Here is a 22541-nt window from a genome sequence, read left to right on the forward strand (position 1 = left end):
CTTGTTATGCTCTATCCCGCTGACCGGCCGCGGCGTAGCGAACAGCCAGCGTCCGACACCAAAGCCTGCCCTCTCTACCGCGCGCCAGAACCGCCGGTGCTGTCCGGTCGGGAATTCAAATCAGCGAGGACACGGCGCTCGTTGCGGTGGGGAACATTCCGCGCCACAGAAGGCCCCCGGCGGCTCCGAGCAGCGCTGCAACAATGCAGCTCCCCTGCAGGTCAGCAGGAAGGTAGAGGGGGAGAGATGGGGGAGATGGGGGTTGAGAGGTGATGAGTGTAGGAGTGGTAGAAGAGAGGAATGTGTGCTGGATGAAGAGATGATTACAGAATCACATTTGAAGATAAGAGTGAATCAATCAACGATGATGCTGATCACACAAAGACTAAGTCGAAAGGTTGAGTCGATGAATGGGACAAGAGGCGCTTGAGAAGAAACTGATAGACTATCGATTGATTCATGAAAGATCAAGTCAAGAGACTGGAGAGGTCGATGATAGATTGATAAATAGATAGAAGCGTAACGAGATGGCAAGATAAAACTTGCCAAAACCAGTGGAAATTTTCGAACAGCGACACTTCAGAATTGTAGTTCTTCGAAAGCTAATTCAGCGACCGCATGCCTGTGCAGTGTGCACATTTGCATGAGGAAGTAGGTAAGTCAGCAGGGTGTGTGCTGAAAAAGTAATCATATACCGCTACATACAGCGAACAGATCTAAAAACCTCGGTCCTTACAGCGACTGCCGAATGACGTCCGCCGGACCCCGGAACGGGTCGAATTTTTAGCTCCGTCCGCCAGTGCTACCGTCCGCTGTAGCCGCCGCCGCCGGCTGCATTGTCTGCACGGCAGGTAGCGCCAAAGGGCCCTCGGGAGCAGACCATACGGACGTGCCGCGGGTGGTTGGGCCGGCACCGGCGGCGCTTCGATCAGCTCTGGTATGAACCGGACGATAAAATGCCTCCATCGCCAGCACTGCTGCCGGTGCTGGCGGTGCTGCCGTGAAGGTTGCATGCCTTCAGTGATGTTAAAATCAATGGCGGCACGCAGTACTTGCATACTTAGTTTCAATTTGTTTCCCGGGGATGAGACATTGCAAGTGCTTCTCTCTTGACTGAGGAGAGACGATCGCCCAGTGGCGTGTCTCCTCTCGTTGCTGCTGAAATGAACAGTGTCATCAGTGTTTCCTGTGCTGCTTTGTGATTATTAGGACAAACTGCAGGCGGTGATACCACGAAGAACAACATACCTAGATGCCAGAGACTCGATGTGGACTAGACACAAGCATGTCGCACTTTCAGCAGAGTCCTGGAATGGGCTTGCATGCCTTTTTGGCTGTACCGACACGACGGGCGGGTCTCGGACCGCTGCTCTGACACAGACACATCCGTCAACACACAGTCACGACACCCAAACCGTCGGTATTGTGCGGGGGCAGTGCGGAGGAACCTCACGCGAAACGAGGACCCGCGTCCAGGCCAGTTCGCGTGACGTCGAGCGGCTAAACATGCAGCATGTTCGGGGAACTCGAAGCACAGGTTTTGCTGAAGAGCGACGCCTACCGACGCTTCGGTTGACATTGACATGGGGGGGGGGGGGGGTTCGGGAAAATGGCATCGGGAATTGGCACCCATAGCCACTGTAGCTCAGGTGGCCTGAAGAGAATTGATCAAGAGCGGGAACAGGTCGGGCGAAATGGCTGGACTGAGTGTAAGACGCGTAAAGTGCGTGGGTCGTTCCTAGATTGGGTGAATACTCTATTGTAGCATATTTTAACGCTATAAGAAGCCGTGACGAAATAGCTGCCAAGGCTGAAGTGAGACTCTGTCGTGAAGTCTGTCGAGTTTGTCGTCTGTCTGTCGTGAAGTCTGTCGTGTAACGAATAGGCATACAATGCTGTCTTACTGTGTTGCTCCCTTTGCTCTGTGGTTACGTTTGTGCATCCGCTCATGTAGTCACGCTGCGCTATAGATTAAAACCAACTTAACGACTCCGTTGCCAGGCCTAAGCTGTAAACACCAGCATCGCACGCATCGCTGCAAACGTGCAGGTGAAAGTTTTTACTGCTCTCGGGGTCGAATCAAGGTGCTGTCGATCACGATTCGCGCCAATTTACCATGGCAACTGACTTACACTTTCATTATACTCAAGGCTTTTGAAGTGCCCGTCATGGGCAAATTGCAAATCGGCGTCTTACGAAAAGCGAATGGGCTAACTACATGCGGCCATAATGTTGCATTATGTCTCGATAGTTCTTGACTACCTTGCAGATGGGTAGTATATTGTCATTGTGGCTTGTTCAGCATCCCAAAATGGCATCGGTTATATAAAGTTGAAAGATGTTTTTGCATTAATTCACAAAAATGGTATGGGCCTTGCTTAGATTAGCCACCTTATGTAAGTGTTTTATATCGCAGCACAAGGTTCCACACTGGTTTGGTGCAGGCATGCCTACGTAGGCGTTCCATGTTTTGCATGATAATGTTGAATGCGTATTGTTCTCTGTTAAAATTGCAAAGAGCTCGGCGCACAGAGTCATGATTGAGACCGTCACGACTTTGCCGGCTACTTTCATATGTTAATTAACACTTGCAGCGGGACCGACTTGTACTTTGTGTCTTGTCTTCTGTTGCATGGCAGTCATGGCCGAAACTTTGCCTTCAACCTACATTAAATCATTGATCTATCGTAAAAATGTCGTGATTTTGTTAAATTCCTTCGGGCATTCTGAGGCTTTACAAAATAAACGTGTGATGAACCAAGCAAACAGCTTCTTTAATCGTGCCTTAGCTGCTTATTGTTGTTGGTTAGGTATACAAGCAATTTATTTGAGCTTTTTATACGTGCGCTTCCAGCTCATCCATTCAACTACCGCGTGGATGAGACGTCCCTTATTCAGCTCTGAGGCGAAAGTCATGCCAACCATAGTTATTATGTGTCATACACCTGACGCCGAGTTAGATTTCGATTTTTATGTCTGATACGTGCCGACGTCTTATTTATACGACATCAAAACATCGGATGACGTCAAAGGGCACTCAAGCATTCACATTTCGCCGTGCGCCTTTTAGATGCAGCACCCCTTGTAGTGCGATATTTTTAGCTATCTCTGATCTGATTGAGTTTGTGATCCTTGTTGGGCACCAGCGGTAGGCCAGATTTCCTCTGATTAGGAGCGTTCCGCAAGGTGTTATACCGGGCGATGTGTTTATCATCACATCAAACAGCGCTGTTAGTGCTAACAGCTGTATGCTCTTCCTTTGGTATCAACTGCTTATTTCATGGCTGTATTTTTGTGCGAACGATAGGTCTGCATCCTCGCTTTAGTTCTAGTTATTCTGGACAAATAGCGTGGTTTACACTTAACCTACAGAAAAGATACAAGCCTTGTCATCGAAACGTGACAATGACCTTGCAACCCAAGCCCACCAATAACCACTCCTGTACAAGTGCTCTACCGCCTACTGCTTCATCCAGCACGCTGACTGTATAGTGTATAGTGACACCTCCGTCTAACCAACTACATCTCTTCCTCCCTCAGATGCCGTCACGCCGAAGCTGTCCCGGTTGACGGAGCCGGTGCCGCCGCCGGCCAGCGTCCTGCGACCCCCGCTGCCGCCCCCTTCGTCCACCTGTAGGACGGTGGAGGACCTCAGTCACCTGGAAGTACCGCTCACAGAACACGCAGTGATGCGGTGTCTGCACTCCCGATTCCAGGACCACCAGTTCTATGTGAGTTTCGTTTGCTATGTGCTCTATGTGCTTCTATGTTTAACAGTTTTATATGGGTTGGGAGAATTTGCAGAGCTTCGGTGTGTTATGTTTAGGCATGCAGTGGAGGGATGGAGCACTGGAGGGGTGAATGTAAAAAATGGTGATACCTAGTTACTACATACAACTTGACATGTTTATTTGCGCCTTTCTAGAATCAATAGTAACAATAGCAATGGTTTAAATGTCTGTCTTTGTATGTTTGTTCCTTTTTCTATTGGTTATTTTGCTAGATATATCAAATAGAAGTTCATTGCTGCTTTGAGGCGTGTCAATTTTTCTTTCGACTATACTAGGCTCATCTTTGTTGCAACATCAACTGGTTAGCGATCTCCGTCACCCACTCTACCACCAGTAACATCACCTCACCCCTTTTCCGGCAGACCAATGTGGGCTCCATCCTGATCTCGTTAAACTCGTACAAGGAGCTGGGTAACGCTCTGACGCTGAACTCGACTCGAACTAAGGAGACCAGCGATCAGCTGAGGAGAGTGGTCAGGGAGGCCGTCCGGCAACAGAGCGACACCGGCTACCCGCAGGGAATCATACTGTCAGGTGAGATATCCGTAGGGGATGGCTCTGTCGAGTGAGATATCCACAGAGGATCGTGACTCGTGAGATATCTGTAGGGGATCATGCTGTCACGTGACCTATCCGTACCTCATGCTATCCGGTATCCGTATCACGCTATGGGTTGAGCTATCTATCGACATTTTACAGTTATCATAAGTGTCGGGTGAGCTATTTGGTGCGGTATAGCGCTGACTGAGTGTCAGACAAATACTTCTTATTCAATACGCAGCTGGATGCCAGCATTGCTCCGTTTTCAGTGTCCGTGTCGTCATTTTTACCGTTTCAAAGCGTCGTTGCCAGTGACGGGACACGCGCGTGTAACACATATGACGTCACCCTCACGTCACACCGCTGCTATTCACAGGTGCCAGCGGCAGCGGCAAGACGTACACGTCCATGTTACTGCTGCGTCAGCTGTTTGAGGTCGCCGGCGGCGGCACTGAGACGGACGCGTTTAAACATTTAGCGGCCGCGTTCACCGTGCTGCGGTCGCTGGGCACGGCAAAAACCACCTCTAACTCCGAGTCTAGTCGAATTGTGAGTCATAGGACTGTGGTGGGGAAGTACGTATAGTTACAATGAGATCAACCGCCTTTTTACACTGGATGGTTGCAGCTGTTGTCTTATGTAATGTGCGAAGTAAATTTCATGGCATTTACCTACTATTGCATTACGGATACGTAAATTCCGATTCCAAAGAATGCCACAAATCTCACTTTTATCGTTTGACTGTACCTGCATAGTCACCTCCAAGTTCCAACCCTGATGCACCAAGATCCTTACAATTGTCAATTCCTACCCTGTCTCATTTCAAAATTCTGGTGCTGGTCATGTGCCGTTTTATTACTCCAAGCGCTCTAGGAAAAGAGTGCAATCCACGTGTGTAGAATGTTTCGACGAACTAACTACTCCACTCCTGCACAAGACTTGCTAAATGTTGATGTCATATGTATACTCAGCAAGGTACTGTATAAACCCAGTGCCACCAATGTGGGTGGTCCTGATCTGGGGACTTGATACATACTAAGCAGAGCTCTTCAGGACTCGACGCCACCCGGTGGCGGAAGTCGACCCATCTGACTAGCATGGTTCAATGCAGGTCGCATGCTTCAGTGCGCCCTGAACGGCGAACGCCCTGTGTTGAACATGTGGATCTCGATTGAGAAGTTCATTGGGATGTGCAGGTGTTAAAAGTGATAGGATCCACTGGACGATGGCTGTTTTGTGAAACGCTTGTAATCCGTAGATGACTTTGAAAAATGTGTTTCAAATGAGCTCTTGTGTGTGTGTTAATAGCTCGTATACCTACATCCGATTTATTTTAATTGTGCAACGTTTAAATCGATATGGGTACCTACTTATTGAAAACGTTGCGGCTGAAAAAGCCTGCGTCTGAAAGGCAGGCCAAAAACTTCATAATTTTCCTTCATAAATTTTTACTAATTAAATTGTTAACTAATAACTTTAGCGGTAGGGAGGGATCTCTAATAGGTACCGTTTTTCATTATTTTTCATCTACTACATCATTTTTTCCTTTTTTCTTAAACTGAACTTTGCGCTGACGAACTGTACCACTTGACTTTCATAGTTTTTTTTTTTAAATAATAATTAAGCTACTTTTGTTTGTTTGTTTTGTTGGGTTAGGCCCTTTCGGTCCAATGAGACCATTGCAGAGCCGGGAGGATGATAGGATATAGGGGGAGACATTGGTCTCGGCAGGCACCCTAGTGAGTCGCCGGGGCTGAGCCCGTCCAGAGGACAGGCCGCCCAGCCCCAAGGCACTCACTGCACCCGGCTACGGGGTGCGCTCCCTCGGGAGCAGCGGTGCCGCTCCAAGGGAGCAGCCCGCATGAGATAAAGTTGCCTGTCCAGCCCGGACGGGGGTTGCGGCGTGGAGGAGAAGGATTTCAGCATCCTGAAGATAGAAGCACGGAACGGTGAATTAAGCTACTTAGTTTTGCCACTCGTCATGCTCACAGTTCTTCGTTCGTGTTTTCAGGGTCATTTTATCGAGGTGCAGGTGACGGATGGCGCCCTCTATCGTACAAAAATACACTGCTACTTCCTGGACCAGACGCGTGTGGTGGCGCCAATGGCGGGAGAGAAGAACTACCACATCTTCTACCAGCTGCTGGCCGGACTGGCACCGGACGAGAGAGGTGAGATGAGAAAGGACGTCAAAATTCCCTTTACCTGGATGTCCCGCTGTCTTCATTTAGAAAATTCTTACTTCGAATTAGCTTTTGAAACTTATTAACACTTTCGTCTTTGTCTAGGGTAGGTCTGGTTCCGAATATTCAAACCCAATTATCATACAGCATAGGTCTTTGAATATGCTCTTGGCCACATTTTGACAGCTGCTGTCACACAGCATCTATTCATCCGGAAGCTGCCTCTAAATACAGCCATCCGGATAGCCCCTAACGAAAAAAATCTGCCGGCCGCTTGTGCTTGTCCTTTAGTCGTCAAATCAATTGGCCGATCGCCTACGCGGCTCGGCGGCACCTAGGTCTGCCGCTTTCTGAGATGTAAATGATCTTCCGCTGAACGTGGCGACATGACAAGCGCTGTCGCCGGGTCGGTGAAGAAAAATTGCAGACCACTTCCGACAGCGCGCTATATTCAAACAAGCACGCATCTCAAATTGGCAACACATGGCTGCCAAGGCGACGCCATGTGGCCAGTTATCGCTAGCAAATATCGGCAGGGTTTCGTCATGTGTCTTGTAAGTACAGTTTCGGGTCAGCGATGCCCCAGTATAGCTCACTGAGCAGCTGACGCATTAGGTGAGCAGTTGGTCTTCCCTGCTGGCAGTGATCTGATGAACTCGGTGCACTGAGGTGAACGAACGGGTGTTCTGCTGATCGACCGCACATGCTACGGTACGACAACCATGCTGGTGGCTTTGCTGCATGAAAATTTATGTGTCAAAGAGTGGTAAATGTCGTCAAATTCGTCCCACCTGACGGTTCTTCGTGATGATAAACTTGATGACTCCTGATACAGCTGCAAAACAGACCCTTGTTCGAAGACACAAACAAAAACTACGCTCTTGCACCGAGTGAAGCGTGACATCGTTATTATTTGCGCTGATGTCCAATGCAAACTGCTTCCACAGTGAGCCTCCAGGTTGCCTGTAAACGATAGTATCGTTGCCAAACTCGTGGCTATCATACTGTGTCCTTGTCAAACGTAAAAGATCCCCAATGAATCAATCATAACGTGTTCCAGGCCTGACATTTTGGCTGGTGTTTTTCGCCACTAGCAGACAGGTGACACTATTTCCTTACCTGACAAGAAAAGACATCCTGGTTTTGACAGGCCTGTTGTACTCCAAACAAACTGTTTTCTTCGACAGTTTTCTATTTATCGTCTGTCACACGTCACCCGTCCCCCGTTTGTCTAGTTCTGCTGTGAGATCCGATATCTTAACGGTAATGACCGCGACTGGAGGATTGTTCCAATGACATGTTGTCCTTGACGTCATACATCAGGGTTTCCGATGTTGTATAGTCGCTATGGTGACGGCTATGATAATATTACTTCGATATCACAGTCATTCATTACTATCATAATAAGATATTCAAGACTTGACTGAATGGATTGGTTACCTAAATGCTCTTTTGATTTATATGATGTTAGATACTTGTTATTGCAGGTATTTTGCATAAACCGTCAGTAGCTAATTAATCAACGATCGCATATTGATGATTCTTAAGCTTAGGGTACATCGCCGTACTTTATTAATCCCTTTTCTGCGATTACTGATCTTCGACAGGAAGACAACGTCCTGTGAATCTCTGTCCCTTCTCCATCTAACACGCCCTCCCTTCTTTCGACAGCCCGTCTCCACCTGGACGGCCACACACTGTGCAGTCTGCGGTACCTTCAGGGCGGCGACCTGCGCCAGAACGCTGCCGAGGACGCGGCACGGTTCCGGGCCTGGAAATCGTGTCTGGGCGTTCTGGGAATCCCCTTTCTGGATGTTGTCAGGGTGCTGGCGGCTGTGCTTCTGCTGGGAAACGTCACGTTCGCTGACGGAGCGGGCATTGAGGTGAGTGTTGAAGATGGGAAAGGTTCCTTGGGTGATCAACTGATCAGGCGGTTTGGACTTGACATGTAGTACGATAATTGGAATTCTACTACATGAGTTTGGGTAAATAACTAAGACAATTAGACGAAAGGAGTTGAAGCTATTCCATAGTCATACACAATAAGTCAGTAGATTTCGGCGGTATTTTTTCAAGTAGGTACATATCAGCACAAAATTTTGCCTGACAAGTAGTGAACATAACGTGAATGCATATAACTTTCTAGACACACTGGGACCCGCTTTTCGCTCCCAAATTGGAGACACTCTCCCATTGTCAGTAGTAGTACACACATCGAGAAACATGGAGCGGTAGTTCGCACATAAAACGAGCTTCACTATACACGCTATATCTCAGAAGCCTTGCACCAGCCTTGTTTGCCACTGCCAAACATATGTTACACACGCGACTGCTCGTTGCCAGTCATATGTCTCTCATAATGTCATCGGCTGTAAGGGTCGCGACTCACGCTCCCACGGTTGTAGCACTGAATCCTCCGCTTTCACCATGCTGCTGGGCTGAAGCCCTCGGAATGTTGCCATTGTAACTGGTGATCCAGGTATGCTCAGGATGCGACGAACAAATGTTTGTCTGAAACGGGTCGGAAGCTGAGACAAACGACAGGAAACTGTGACAGAGAGCCGTCTGAACATCTATAACACTTGGGGGTTTCCTTGGCCGAGTGGGTCGAGTCACTTATATTTGCTGTTTAATGAGTAACTGCAGTATTGCAAGGACGCAGCGCAGCTGCTGTGCTGAAAAGGCAGGTGCATGCGAATACAAAATCAGATTCCGGTTTTGATGTCATTTCCGCTTCGTCCTTTTTTGTAACATCCTGCTTAAAAAGGCACGATGTATGTAGGATGAGAAGGGCCTTAGGTAGGAGTCGCCCCCGTCCCGCCCAGAACACGGGCCTCCGTGTGCTGAGCGGGCTGATCCCCGGCTCTCGCCAGCTAAAGGTGACATCTGTGGCCGGTTCCACCGTAGGATTACACCAGGATTGTGGGTTTGGGCAGCTCATGGCGGGATTTTGGCAGCGCACTCGGCGCTCAGGTGTGAAAAGACGAGTGGTAAGACAGGGAAAAGTTATTCGCTTTGTCGTTCCACTGGATAAGTAGCTTAAGTTCATGACCGCGCTTAACATGACCTTAATATATCACAAGATTTCTCCACCTCAGTTCAGCAGGGCAGCTCTAAGTTTTGTGTCCAAGAGGTAGACGTTAAAATTAAAAAGCATATTTCGTCCTTGATAGTTGGTATAAATGATACCGATTACCGACCTCCAAAGCAACGCTGTTCCCTGACGCTGATTTGATAATTGTACGTTTTAACCGCATAGTCGCTATTATTGCTAGGCACTTATTCAACAAAGCTCCCCAATATTTCAAATCGTTTCGTTAATTGAATGCTGTTTTGTTGGGGTTCTACATGAAGTAGCAGAAAAGAGATGCACGTCTACGTTTGTGAGTACCTACTACCATACGGCCTTGCTACTACCTATCTTGAAGTTATGCCGTCACCTCGACTCAATTGAACCGTTTGTAGTTTGCACGTCCTATGTGAGCTGCATTACCACATTTGTGTCGGTAAAACAGGTATAACATTTATCCAGACTTTCGCCTACCAACGTCTTGTGATCCGTCACTCTGATCTCACATCCATCAATAGCTCCCACAAGTTAAGCATCTCACCTCCCCCTCCTTCCCACAGTTCGATGTACAGGAGCAGGAACATGTGAAGGCGTCCCACATGTCCACCATCTCACCCCCTCTCCTTCCCACAGGTGGAATCACAGTGTCAGGAGCAGCTCCAGACGTACCACAAGTCCAGCATCTCACCTCCCCTATCCTTCCCACAGGAAGAAGTACAGGGTCAGGACATCTCCAGGCGTTCCACATGTCCACCATCTCACCTCCATCTCCTTCCCACAGGTGGAGGTACAGGGTCATCAGCAGCTCCAGACGTCCCACATGTCCACCATCTCACCCCTCTCCTTCCCACAGGTGGAGGTACAGGGTCAAGAGCAGCTGCAGGCGGTGGCCTCCCTCCTGGGGTTCAGCGCGGCTGCCCTCCGTGCGGGCCTCACCACCCGAACACACAACGTGCGGGGCCAGCTGGTGAAGTCGCTGGGGGACGCCAACGTCGCCAGGTTAGTGGGCCACTGATGTGGGGGGTTGTTTGGAAAAGGGGTGGACATTTAGGACAAGGAAGTGTTTTTAGGTTGGTTGTTGGGGATGCGGGCGGCAAGGAACTTCAAGAGATGATTAATACTTGCTTGACGGTACTGTGAATGATGAGTAATGATTGAGGAATATAATAAGCTAACACAAGTACGGCCTCAGTTGTCACAAGGTTCCCTTTATTTATTTTCAAGATAAGATATTGTTTTTAGGTACTTCATCTCTTTGGTACGTTGTCAGCATTACCATCATGAACATAGGCTTGCCTTAAATCGTTCACGGTTCAACACTGCCCTTTTCCAAAGCCGCTTACCCAAACGCCTCCTCGCTCATTCCAGCATGACGCGCGACTCACTGGCCAAGGCGCTCTACTGTCGCACCGTCGCCACAATTGTCCGCCGCGCCAACTCGCTGAAGCGGCTCGGCTCGGGATCAGGCACCCTGTGCTCGTCCGACGACTCTCACGTACACGCCGACGCCCAGTCTGCGCACGCTTCCACGGTTGGAACAGCCGGCAGCCGCGCCAGCAAGAGCATGAGCGTGTTGAACTCGGCGGTTCGACATGCCACAGATGGATTCATCGGCATTCTGGATATGTTCGGCTTCGAGGACCCCAGGGTAAGAGATGGGGATAGCCGAAACTGATGTGTATGGGAAGTTTCCAGGAGTTGGAAAGGCCCAAGCTCGGTGATGAAGTAGATAGAACTAAGTGGTGTGTGGTTAAGAGCGGTGTGCTTCAACCCCTTTCGCTATTTGCAAGGAAAATTGTTTGGACGAAATTGCATGTTGTATTGACGTAGCTGAAAACAGCCCGGCCATAATACCCCAGGCATGAACAAGTAGAAAATGTATGATGCGTTCAAATTTCCACCGAACTGTCTTGCTGTACCACTCAGCTAGCTCCACATCGTCTTTGCTGCACGGCCTCACGTCGATATCGGTGTCACATAGTTCCCTTCTGCCATGGTCATTGACCACTGTCACATGGTTCCCTTCTACCATGATCATTGATCATATCTCGCTCACCCTCTCTTTCCCTTTCAGCCGGCCCACCTGGAGCACCTGTGCACGAACTTGTGTTCGGAGACGATGCAGCACTTCTACAACACGCACATCTTCAAGTCGAGTCTGGAGTCGTGTCGCGAAGAGGGCATCGTCTGTGAGGTGGAAGTGGAGTACGTCGATAACGTGCCCTGTATCGACCTCATCAGCTCGTTGGTACGTACTGCACTGACGGTGGGCTCTTGGCGATCTCCTGAAACGCTACTTCACGATACTTTGTCATACTTTGTGGGCTGCTTTTTGATATTTGTGGAAAAATGGGACTTACCGGTTAAAAAGAAGTGTTAGATTTCACAATATGTATTTTGCGTGGGCCTATCTACATAGGTCATTCATTGCATTATTCTTACTGCTTCATCTGGCGTCTACGTCTGTGCTACGAGACTTGGTATTCCTCTCCATTTATTTACACCTTGCCATGAATCACAATATAAGCCTCTTCTTTTTTTTGCGTGTTTTCCGTAACGTTTTCTCCTCGCCACAGTTCCTCCACTGTCTAGTGCTCTCTACACCCCAAGCTAACCTCTCCCCCCCCCCCCCCTCAGCGGACGGGTCTTCTGTCCATGCTGGACGTGGAGTGTGGTCTGCGGGGTACCGCCGAGACCTACCTTCAGAAGGTGCGAGCGGCACACCGCAGCAGCGGACGGCTGAGGGACCCGCCTCCGGGCGAACCGGGAACCTTCGCCATCCAGCACTACGCAGGACTGGTAGTCTACTCGGCGGCGGACTTTCTTGGTGAGACGCAGGGGAGTTAGAGTGTAAGAGAAGCGTTTAATGGGCGACGAGAAAAGGTAGGGGAGCGGGGAGTGTGAAGAAATGCAAGAGTAGATGGTGCGTATGTGGCGGATGTAAAGTTTGAAAGAAGATTGTATGTGAAAGTGGTGAGGATGTAAGCGATAATGAGAGGTAGATAATGGAATGCTTCAAGGAATCGTGAGCAAATAAAGATTGCAAAGGAAGGGGTTCCAACTCTCTGCGCTTTTATTCTGCTCCTCTCGAAAGGAAAATTGGATATCATTGTTACGTTTAAGTCAATGAGTTAATGACCCACCGGTTTCGGTCAGAACTCAGCAGTCGCCTTATGTTGACACAGGGGTGACTCAACCATCTATCAAAGAACAGATTGTCTAACTCTGCTCGTCTTTTTCTCCATCAGACACCAACAAGGACAGTATGCCGGACGATCTGGTCTCGGTGTTCCACAAGCAGAACTGCAGCTTCGGCTTCGCCAGCCACCTGTTCGGAACAGAGCTGAAGGTGCTGTATAGCCAGGACACGGTACCACGAGGCGTCAGTTTCAGGATCAGCCCCACCTCCAACGCTGACCTGTGAGTAAAAGTGATATAGGTTACATGAGATTTACTGAAAATAATAATGTAGCCTTATGGTGTGCATAACGAGAGCGCGTAATGTATCGTGAATATGTATACTGCTTCATGAGTTAGTTTCCAAGCTATTATGTATTTGTACAGAGATACTATTGCAGAGACCAAAGATGCAAGAAAGCTTCTTCAACTTCTCTAAGAGACCTGATTTTAGCATCACGTCATTGATATTGCGCTGCGCGACTTTTGCTCAGTTCCCGACTGTGCGTGCATGAAATATCCCCGTTTGCACATTCTCCCCTCGCAGCACCAGCCTTTTGTAACATCACTCCCTTCTGCTTCTGTAAACAGTCAGAACGGCGAGGAGCCCGTGTCCACGCTGACCCAAGACTTCCATACTCGCCTGGACAACCTGCTACGGACTCTGGTGCACGCCAAGCCGCACTTTGTCCGCTGTGTGAAGGCGAATGACTCGGAGCAGCCCCTGCTCTTCGAGCGTACCACGGTGATGAGGCAGATCAGAGCTCTTCAGCTGCTGGAGACTGTCAACCTGATGGCCGCAGGTGAGAGAGGAGGGAGGAGGGGTCGTGGAGATGTAGAAGGGGATGGTGCACGGACTGCTGCAGAGGGTTAACGTAATGTTGGAGCTCGGAAGGGGGTTTTGTTGCGGTTGGGATGTGCACTTCGACTGCTCGCGATGCCTGCACTTGACAGTAACAGACGGGACAGGAACACTGTGCGGACTTCACTTCAAATCTGCGAGCATTACCTAATCTCAAGAAGTAAGGACGAGTCGGACTTAAGGACGAGTCGCTAGAAATCCGATAGAAACCCTGTGACATTTGGTTTGCAGGATAAATTCCTGAGACCTTCATCTTGCTGCATTCCTAACATTCATTTTTCAACTAGAACCATCGCCACCATTACCATAACACCATTGTATTACTCCACCATCATTGCATAGTAACATCGTGGGGCATTATCGTATCGTATCGATACGGCCAGCATGTGACGCCCGCTCACTCTCCGTCCCCAGGCTACCCGCACCGGATGCGTTTCCGAGCGTTCAACAGTCGGTACCGGCTGCTGTCCCGCTCCCGACTGCTGCACCGGACTGACGAGAAGGCCGTGGAAGACTGCCGTCTCATCTTGGCCAGCTATCAGAACACGCTGGAGCCACTGCCAGCCGACCAGCAGCCGCCCTGCCCCGGCTGGGCGCTCGGAAAGCGGCACATCTTCCTCGCGTGAGTTGGGTGGTAGTGGTGTTGGGCGTCCGTCGAGAGGTCACGCTTAAGGCCAGCGAACCTCATGAGGATTCACTCTGGTGCCAGCAGATGAGCCTGATGAACTCAAAGGGATGTAACAAGATCACCTTCCTGATCTACTCTGTTCTGTAATATTTCTATCGCTCTGCTTTGAATAATACAACAACTTGTAATCTGTTTCACATGTTTCAATGACTGAATGAAAATTTGTTCTCTTTGGCCCTCGATTTATCGAAGTGATAACTAACTACGCCGTGTCGATTTTGCACCGTTTTTTTCTGAAGTCGCTCAGCTGTCAAATCCGCACATGCTAACCCGTCTCTCACCTGTGTTTTCTGTTCTCCACCAGCGAGGGGACCCGTCAGCGGCTGGAGCAGCTCCGTGAGCAGATCCGTCTGCGTGCCGCGGTCCTGGTACAGAGCGCCTGGCGCGGATGGCAGGTGCGCCGCCGGTGGCCGCAGATGCGCCGAAATATGGAGCACCGCCAGCGCACCAAGGCGGGACTGGCCCGGCCGCGGCCGCAGCCGATCACAGGTGAGGGACATGGTGATCAACCAATGAGACGAGAGAAGAGAGCGATGCGCGATGCACAGCCTATCAGAGAAGAAAAAAATCGCTGCGTAAATTCTATTGGGATGTGAGCAGACTTTGTGAAAACAACCTCACAAGTAAACTGCATATTTAGCGTGCACATTCTTGGCATGTCGTGTTTTGTATTTCATCTAATTACGAATTCGCAGGTAGCACGGCATATTTCATCATGTTTCGGATAACAACACGGCCCCTTGCTGTCACACTGAGTAAATCCCATGGTCTGTCCTGGACCTTGACCTCTGACCTGACCTTTCCACAGGCACGCCCCCACCGGACGTTCCTGAGCGCTGTGAGCCGTCGGCCGTCCAGCAGACCTGTTCTCTGTTCGGTTTGGACCTCGAGAGGCCGCCTCCACTACCCCCGGCCCGAGCCTACACTGTGGACGGCAACAGGAAACTGGGCTACCCCCAGGAGCGGCTCATGAGGCTCAACTTCCCAGGTGAGCTGGGAAGAGAGTGATGAGGGTAAAATGACGGAAGAATAAGGGTTTGTTCAGTGGTTTAGGGGAATAGCTGATAATTTAGAATGGAAGTGATGCTTGCTGCTTTACACGAATGGTTGTGTTCAGCAGGTAGATCTGAAATAGTTTGTGACCTTGAAGTCATTATTGTTCGATAGGATGATTCAGTGATAGGCCGCGTTCGATGTCTCCTCGGACGAAGAACATTCTACGCAGAATATTCTATTTTGCGTTCGATGAAGCACACAGGCGGACGACGAGACCGGCCATTTTGTGCGCCATTTACACAATGTGCGTCAGTTTCGAAAAAGGCCCAAGTTTACGTTTCCATAGAGACCGCGCACAAATGTCAACAACTTCTGCAAACAGCTGCTGCGCCGCTTTTGAAATACGCGCCATCATTGCCTCTCTGCCCACCGTAGTACGCTCAAAAGATTCTGCGCGGACGACGAAGATTCTACGTGACGTCACGTAGAATCTTTGCCGTCCGTGCGACATCGAACGCCATTTCGGGCCCGGACGGCATAGAATCTTTGCCGTCCGGGAGACATCGAACGCGGGGATAGTTCCTTTTAAATTGGAAGCTTTTGGGTTTGTAGAAAATAGATGGTAGGAAAAGGTGCCGTTATAATGCATTTGAGAAGTTACTTAATGGATATCACATGAGAAACATAAAACTGCTGACAATGCGCACATCATTTCTCTTTAGTCGATTGTCAATCCTCCGACGTAATATTTCCTCCACCTCTCCCCATACGCCCCTCACTGACCCCTTCTCTCCCTCTCTCCAGAGGACGGTAGCGGCAGCGAGGCGATCCTTCTGAAGGGCGAGACGGTGCTGGTGGTGGGTGCCTCCTCTCGGCGGGGTCACCTGCTCGTCCAGCACGGCGATCAGCAGGTTCACGTGCCGCATCAGTACCTGGAGCTGAAGCTTCCCTCACTGACTCTCCCGGCGCTACCGCCCGGAAAACTCTGACGTCAAAGGGAGTGACGGAACAGCGAGTGGGGGTTTCGGGGGGGGGGGCGATGCTGACTAAGGGGTGGAGAGGCTTTGACTTTGGAGTTGGGACGAGCAATGAAGTGTGGCGTTCAAAGTGGTAAGGTGCTGAAAGTTAGACGATGGCGAGGTCTAGTTTGGCCCTAGCCCTGCTATGTATGGGGACCTTGGACTGGGGAGGGGTTTACTGGTTTAGAGTGAGAACTGGAGGAAGATTGTATGGCTTAACTGTTTGCTATTTATTGGAGTCCATCGGTAATTTGCTCTTGGCGCTTGTTTTTTATTCAGACGGCCTTAAACCAGAATGAGAAGAGGACTTTGTGCCCTGCGGAATTCGCTATCAGTCCGTTTTCTTGGATTTGTCAATCAATTGAAACCCCATGGCAAAATGATGTCTCGACAAATGCTGTGATTGGTGAGAGACCCATGCTCGTCGGCCACAAATTCAAAAAAGAATTTACTACTCATATGTAGACAACTCCTACTATACTCATCTAAAACTCATGATATAGCCGATATAGGACAGATTCTAATGGGAATTGATTGGTGCCATTGCTGTGCGATCAGTTTTTTTTTTTAAGTGCCATGCAGATACAGAAGTGACTCGCCGAGAAAGTACTGCCAGTTGTGTCAAAGTGTCAGTAGCGTGCTTCAGTTCACCGAGCTCTAGCCATTGCTCGTTACTCAGTGCCAACAAGATTAAATGTGGCATCGATGGGCAATTGGGCAGTGAATAAGAAGAGAGTGGATTTTCTTTTGTCTTGTGCTAGAATGATACGAGATACTGTTTCGATATCTTTGCATGTCTCCTTCAGCTCTATATGACACGTTAATTGGCGTGATGCAATTTAAAACTGTATATTTCTTCAATGTATTGTTTTCCATTGCCTGTATGTGACCTGTTGATAGTAGAAGCTAAATCAGACAGGTGTCTGTACTGCAATTCCGTGTCATTTTATTAGAGTTGCGATCACCTAGCCTGGACTATTGGAGATGCACAGCAGCACATGTCGCTCTCGTTTCTCCAATAGCGTTTGTTCTCTTCAAATATGTTTGTCTCGTCTCAGGATACTTTGTTGGAGGAGTAAGCAGCTCCAATTCCTCACTATGAACTGTCCAGCGTTTGGGTTGGTCGCAGTGGGCCAGAACATGTCAACATTTGTACGTACTTTTATCGTGATTATAATGTGTTTCGATCACGTAATATTTGCAATCAGTGTCATGTATTGTGTAATGTTATGGTGTTTGTGTTCATTGGTAGGCGATGTAAGTGTTTGTATATGAAATGCTTGGTGGGTTTGTAAATACGTCCAATGTTTGTTACGTATTCAGAGTGTTGTGCGCTGCCGTCGCTGTAATGTTCACGGCCAGCATTTCATGTGCGAATTGCGGGAGACAATCACTAGATGGCAGGCAGGTGTGCCAAACAACTTGAATTGAACTGCATTATCCGTCCAATGGCAGGAGCTTCTATGCGACGACGCGGAATTCCAAGTGCCAAGCTAACTAACACTGTGATTGGTGTTTATAGCCAAGCTGTTGTGTGCTCAGTGCCTATATGTGAACATTATTGTATGATTCGTTTTCATGTTAATATATGTTTGAATGAAAGCAGGCTGCATAACTTTTCTTTTTACATTAGATTCGTCGTGCCTCGACCACCTGCCAGTCTCGTTCAGCCCCATCACTGCTTTGAAAGGGACCAATTGGAAGGTCTTGCCATATTTATTTTATTTTATAATATTTATGCTCTCATCAGAATAGGAATAAGGATTATGCTATCGATAAGAAAATGTTAACTTTCTTAACCCGCGCCGGGCCGGGGGTGTTTGAACACCCCCCCCCCCTGCGGTTTTTGCAGATATCTCAAAAACGACGGCGCGGAGCGCCGTCGTTTTTGGCACACCTGTTTGTGCATCTTTTCCGCACATGTTGTTAAAATTTCAGACCCAGGTCGCCTTAGGTCAGGTCACCAGGTCACGCCAAGCGACCTCACCTCAGAAAAAATAAGAATGCTCGTCAAAGCTACACATATTTATCGATGGCCTTGAACCTTTCAGCGATTGATTAGAGCAACATTATCTAAAAAATGTATGTCTCGGAATTTTGATATCGGTGACCTAAGGTCGGGTCAATTTTGCGGCCTCTCCATTATAAGTCAAGGGAGAAAATTGAAAAGCGTCTGTTTTGCAAGACCGCTATTCTAGACACTCTCAAACATCGAGATGTAGGTAAAATTGACACACTGAACCGGAAAATGGCAACTGTGGCCCCTCGTTTTGTCCCCGAAGTCATCTCAGGTCACGAACAGAATCTAACAGTTTTTTCGCTAATAACTTCTGATAGAGGCGTGCTAGAGCGCTGAAAACGCCTTAGATGTGTTCGGCTCGACGTTGCGGATCGACTAATATGCAACATGACCTTTTCCGGTCAGGTCATGACCTTGACCTGAGGTCAAATTTTCAAGTTGAACTTTCAAGGTCAAATTATAGTTTATTCGACGCGTCTCGACGAGAGGAACACGATTCTGGCAAAAAAATGTCATGGCTTTTTGAGTCAAAAGTTATTGCCGAAAAAACGTTTTCGTAAAAACGGCTATTTTTGGAGTTTTTGCCCTCTGGAGGCTAAACCGTTGACCTGAGGTCAAATCTAAGAACATTACTCAGAAAGGTCTGTGAAAGTGCTGCCGAATGCGCTTTTCCGCGGCGCTGTAGCTCTATCGGTTCCCGAGATAGCCGCTGGTAGTTTCGAAAATGTTGAAATAGTCAACATTTTACCTTTGGTGACCTCTGGTAACCTGACCTTTGACCTGACCCAAAAAATGATGTAAGTGTTTTCGTCCTTAGGATTTTGGCTGTTCTTTCGATTGCCGCTTACCGCGTGTCGCTACGTGGCCCAGGAGCCGAGTTAGAAGGGGGGTGTTCAGACACCACCCCCCCCCCCTCCCCCGGCCCGGCGCGGAATCTCAGAACACCGGCCCGGCGCGGGGTAACATTCGTTAGCAATTAAAAAGAATAGTTCACTTTCACGAAATTAGTTTTTTTGCAATGGATGCGTGATTTTTTAAGCTCAAAATGATCAGCAAAGAAAACAGAACCTTTTATAAAAAAAAAATATTCTATATTTTGATATAGAAAGAAATATTCAGTTTTAAAAGAGGGAAATGACCCTGCAAGGGACCTTTTTCTGGGACGAGAAATGCAATATATTTGCCTAGGGTGATCGTTGGACCGTAAAAACTCCTGATTTGTGCTAGTCTCAACTCAAGCTACGGAACTGCTATTCCAGTGCAAAACCCCATGGTAAAAGTGAACTATTCCCTTTAACCCTCGCCGGCACAGGGGGGTTGATGCAACCCTCCTAAGGTTTTTCGCGAATAACTCGCGTAAAAAGCGGCCGATCGCGACGAAACTTTCAGTACCCTCGCATTGATCAATTTTACACGTTCCCTGAAAATTTCATGACCCTGACCCCAATGACCTTTGACCTGTGACCTCTTTTCCGTGACCATGTTTGGCCGAAATCGCGATTCGGCGTATGTCGGCTCGCATTAGCCGCGCGTTTGCAAGCTTTTCGTGGTTTCAAACGTTGAAACATGTGATTTGATGTTGCTCCCATACATTAGGGTGGGTGTCAAGGTCACCTGAAGGTCAGGTCAGGTCATTGACCTTTGGTGACCTCGGATGACCTCGGTTCACTTTTTCGAGTTTTACATGTTTCCAGGCTAGTTTTTGGAGCTGAATTCGAATTTAGCAACCGTTTGAACATTTACGAAGTAGTTTTGGTGCCTTCGTAACATGTTACGAAGCTGTCAGAGGCGGTTGACACGTATTACGAATACCCGTCACAACCCCTACCGGTTGACCTGACCTGACCTGACCCGACCTGGTTTAAATGCTTGAAGACATCATATCTGATCAAAACTAACACGATATTCGTGATCAGCACCCCGGAAAACCACATAGCAGCCACACACAGAAAAATATTGACACCGTTAGCGGTGTAATTGCACAGTACCTATCTGAGCACTTGAGGAAAGTTAATTTAGTCCCTTCCCCGCTTAAATTACTCGCGCTTCTAAATGAACACCAGGAAGAAGGTAATAGAACACTGTTAGGAGGGTTGGGTGTTTTACTACATGTAGCAAAACACCCAACCCTCCTAACAGTGTTCTATTACCTTCTTCCTGGTGTTCATTTAGAAGCGCGAGTAATTTAAGCGGGGAAGGGACTAAATTAACTTTCCTCAAGTGCTCAGATATGTACTGTGCAATTACACCGCTAACGGTGTCAATATTTTTCTGTGTGCACACTTTACGACTTTCTAACAGGTCCCGATTTTCCCGGTTTTCGGGTCATTGACCTGACCTGGAAGGTCACCCGATGACCTAGGACCTTAAAATTGGGTATCATCGGCTTCGTCTCGTGACGGGCAACACGTTCGTTTTTTCCGCGAAGCTCTAGCTCGATCAGGGTCCAAACGCGAGGGGGGGTCGTACCAACCCCCCCCCCTTGTGCCGTCGAAGGACGCAAAATGGCCTGTGCCGGCGAGGGTTAAGGGTCAACATTTTGTAGCCGTTTGTCTTGCGCAGCGGCCCATCTCTGATAAGAATATAAGGGATACACTTGAGCAAGGTTTGTGATTTTATCATTTTTCCGCGCGTAAGCGGCGGTCCGGTTATGTAAAAGGAAACCGCACAAGAAGCGTCCAAGTACTACCCTGTAACTCAGCTCCCAGTCCACCTAAGTATGTCAACAAGCGGCGCTCAAAAGGTCAATCATCATTACGAAAGAACTTACGGTGTTTCTTGGGCTAGGTGAAAGATCTGTTAACCGAAGGTCACCGAAGATAAAATTGTCCGATAATGACGTTCTTGTCAGATGTTATATCAATTTTTAAATAATTGAGATGCAACATGCTGGTGTTTTTACTGAAGGTCGAATTTGACTCGGCCCAACCGATTTGGCCTCAACCCGCTCCCCGCTGGGGCATTCAGTCGAAAGCGCTGGGGGGTCAGATTCTACCCCCTGTCTAACTGTCGAACGGATGGTATTGAAAAGACGGGGAAAACGGTCATTGAAATTTCTAAACAAGACGGATCTTTGGAGTACATTTTCCCCCAATAAGTCATAGGTTAAGGTTAACCCGCGCCCCGCTGGGGGTCCTTGATTTCCACGCCCTGCTGGGTGGATGTTTAAACGCCCCCCCCCCCCACACACACACCCACTTCTAACTCGGCTCCTGGGCCACGTAACGGTACGCAGAAGGCGATGTTCGAAAGAGCGCCGAAAATAATGACGAAAACACTTCGGTCACTATTTTTGGTCAGATCAAAGGTCAGGTCACCAAAGGTCATTGAGGGCAAAATTTCGCCGATTTTCAGGCCGAATGTGGACAATTTCCAAGAAGCCAACGCACAACTCGGGAACAAATAGAGTCACAGCGCCGCGGAAAACCGCATTCGATAGCCCTATTAACGCTCATTCTGAGTTTTGTTCTCAGATTAGGCCTAGCGTCAACGGTTTTGCCTGCAAGGGGCAAAAACTGCCAAACTATATAAGCCAATTTTTCGGAAACAGTTTTTTTCTCAAATATAGTAACTTTTGACTCAAGCCTTGCACGAACTTGTTTTTACCGGCATCGTGTTCCTCTCGTCAAGACGCATCGAATGAACTATAATTTGAACTTGAAAGGTCAATTTGAAACTTTGACCTCAGACCAAGGTCATGACCTGACCCGAAAGGGTCAAGTTGTATACCAATTACCAATCGATCCGTATCGTCGAGCTGAACACATCCAAGGCGTTTCATCGCTCTAACGTGCCTCCATCAAGCGTTATTTGCGAAAAACTGTTAGATACCTTTCGTGACCTTTCAATTTTCCTTTCGGCGCCTTTCAATTTTCTCCCATTGATTTATACATACCGAATGGGGGGGGGGGGGTGTCGCAAAATTGAACTGACCTTAGGTCACCGATATCTAAATTCAGAGATATAAATTTTGCACATGCTTTCGCTCTTATCAATCGCTGAAAGTTTCAAAGCAATTAGTTACTCGGTGTAGTTATGGCAGATATTGAAACTTTTTATGAGTTGAGGTCACCTGAAGTGCAGTCTAGTGACCTGACCTTGAATTACCTTGGCTTGAAACCTAGTTGACGAAGAATGGATTCAGGTTTATCACCCAGAACGCGTTCTTAGGATACCAAGACAAAATTAATTGCAT

At 48.4% G+C, this 22541-nt stretch overlaps 1 protein-coding gene across 1 annotated transcript in view; it reads left to right on the forward strand.

Moving 5' to 3' along the window:
- Positions 1–17932, forward strand: part of LOC122378283 (unconventional myosin-IXb-like) — a 44896-nt gene extending 26964 nt beyond the window's left edge. Inside the window, exons 3-17 of the mRNA XM_043359160.1 lie at positions 3541–3731; positions 4154–4325; positions 4708–4880; positions 6343–6502; positions 8186–8397; positions 10438–10583; positions 10953–11232; positions 11659–11832; positions 12222–12411; positions 12833–13004; positions 13353–13564; positions 14038–14245; positions 14616–14800; positions 15120–15299; positions 16112–17932. Of these exons, the coding sequence (XP_043215095.1) occupies positions 3541–3731; positions 4154–4325; positions 4708–4880; positions 6343–6502; positions 8186–8397; positions 10438–10583; positions 10953–11232; positions 11659–11832; positions 12222–12411; positions 12833–13004; positions 13353–13564; positions 14038–14245; positions 14616–14800; positions 15120–15299; positions 16112–16296 (2840 nt within the window). The 3' untranslated portion in view covers positions 16297–17932. The remainder of the gene's footprint in view (positions 1–3540; positions 3732–4153; positions 4326–4707; positions 4881–6342; positions 6503–8185; positions 8398–10437; positions 10584–10952; positions 11233–11658; positions 11833–12221; positions 12412–12832; positions 13005–13352; positions 13565–14037; positions 14246–14615; positions 14801–15119; positions 15300–16111) is intronic.
- Positions 17933–22541: the final 4609 nt, after the last annotated feature.

The sequence above is a fragment of the Amphibalanus amphitrite genome, unplaced genomic scaffold, assembly GCF_019059575.1.
Source record: "Amphibalanus amphitrite isolate SeventyFive unplaced genomic scaffold, NRLGWU_Aamphi_draft 000007F_arrow, whole genome shotgun sequence".
Taxonomy (NCBI): Eukaryota; Metazoa; Arthropoda; class Thecostraca; order Balanomorpha; family Balanidae; genus Amphibalanus; species Amphibalanus amphitrite.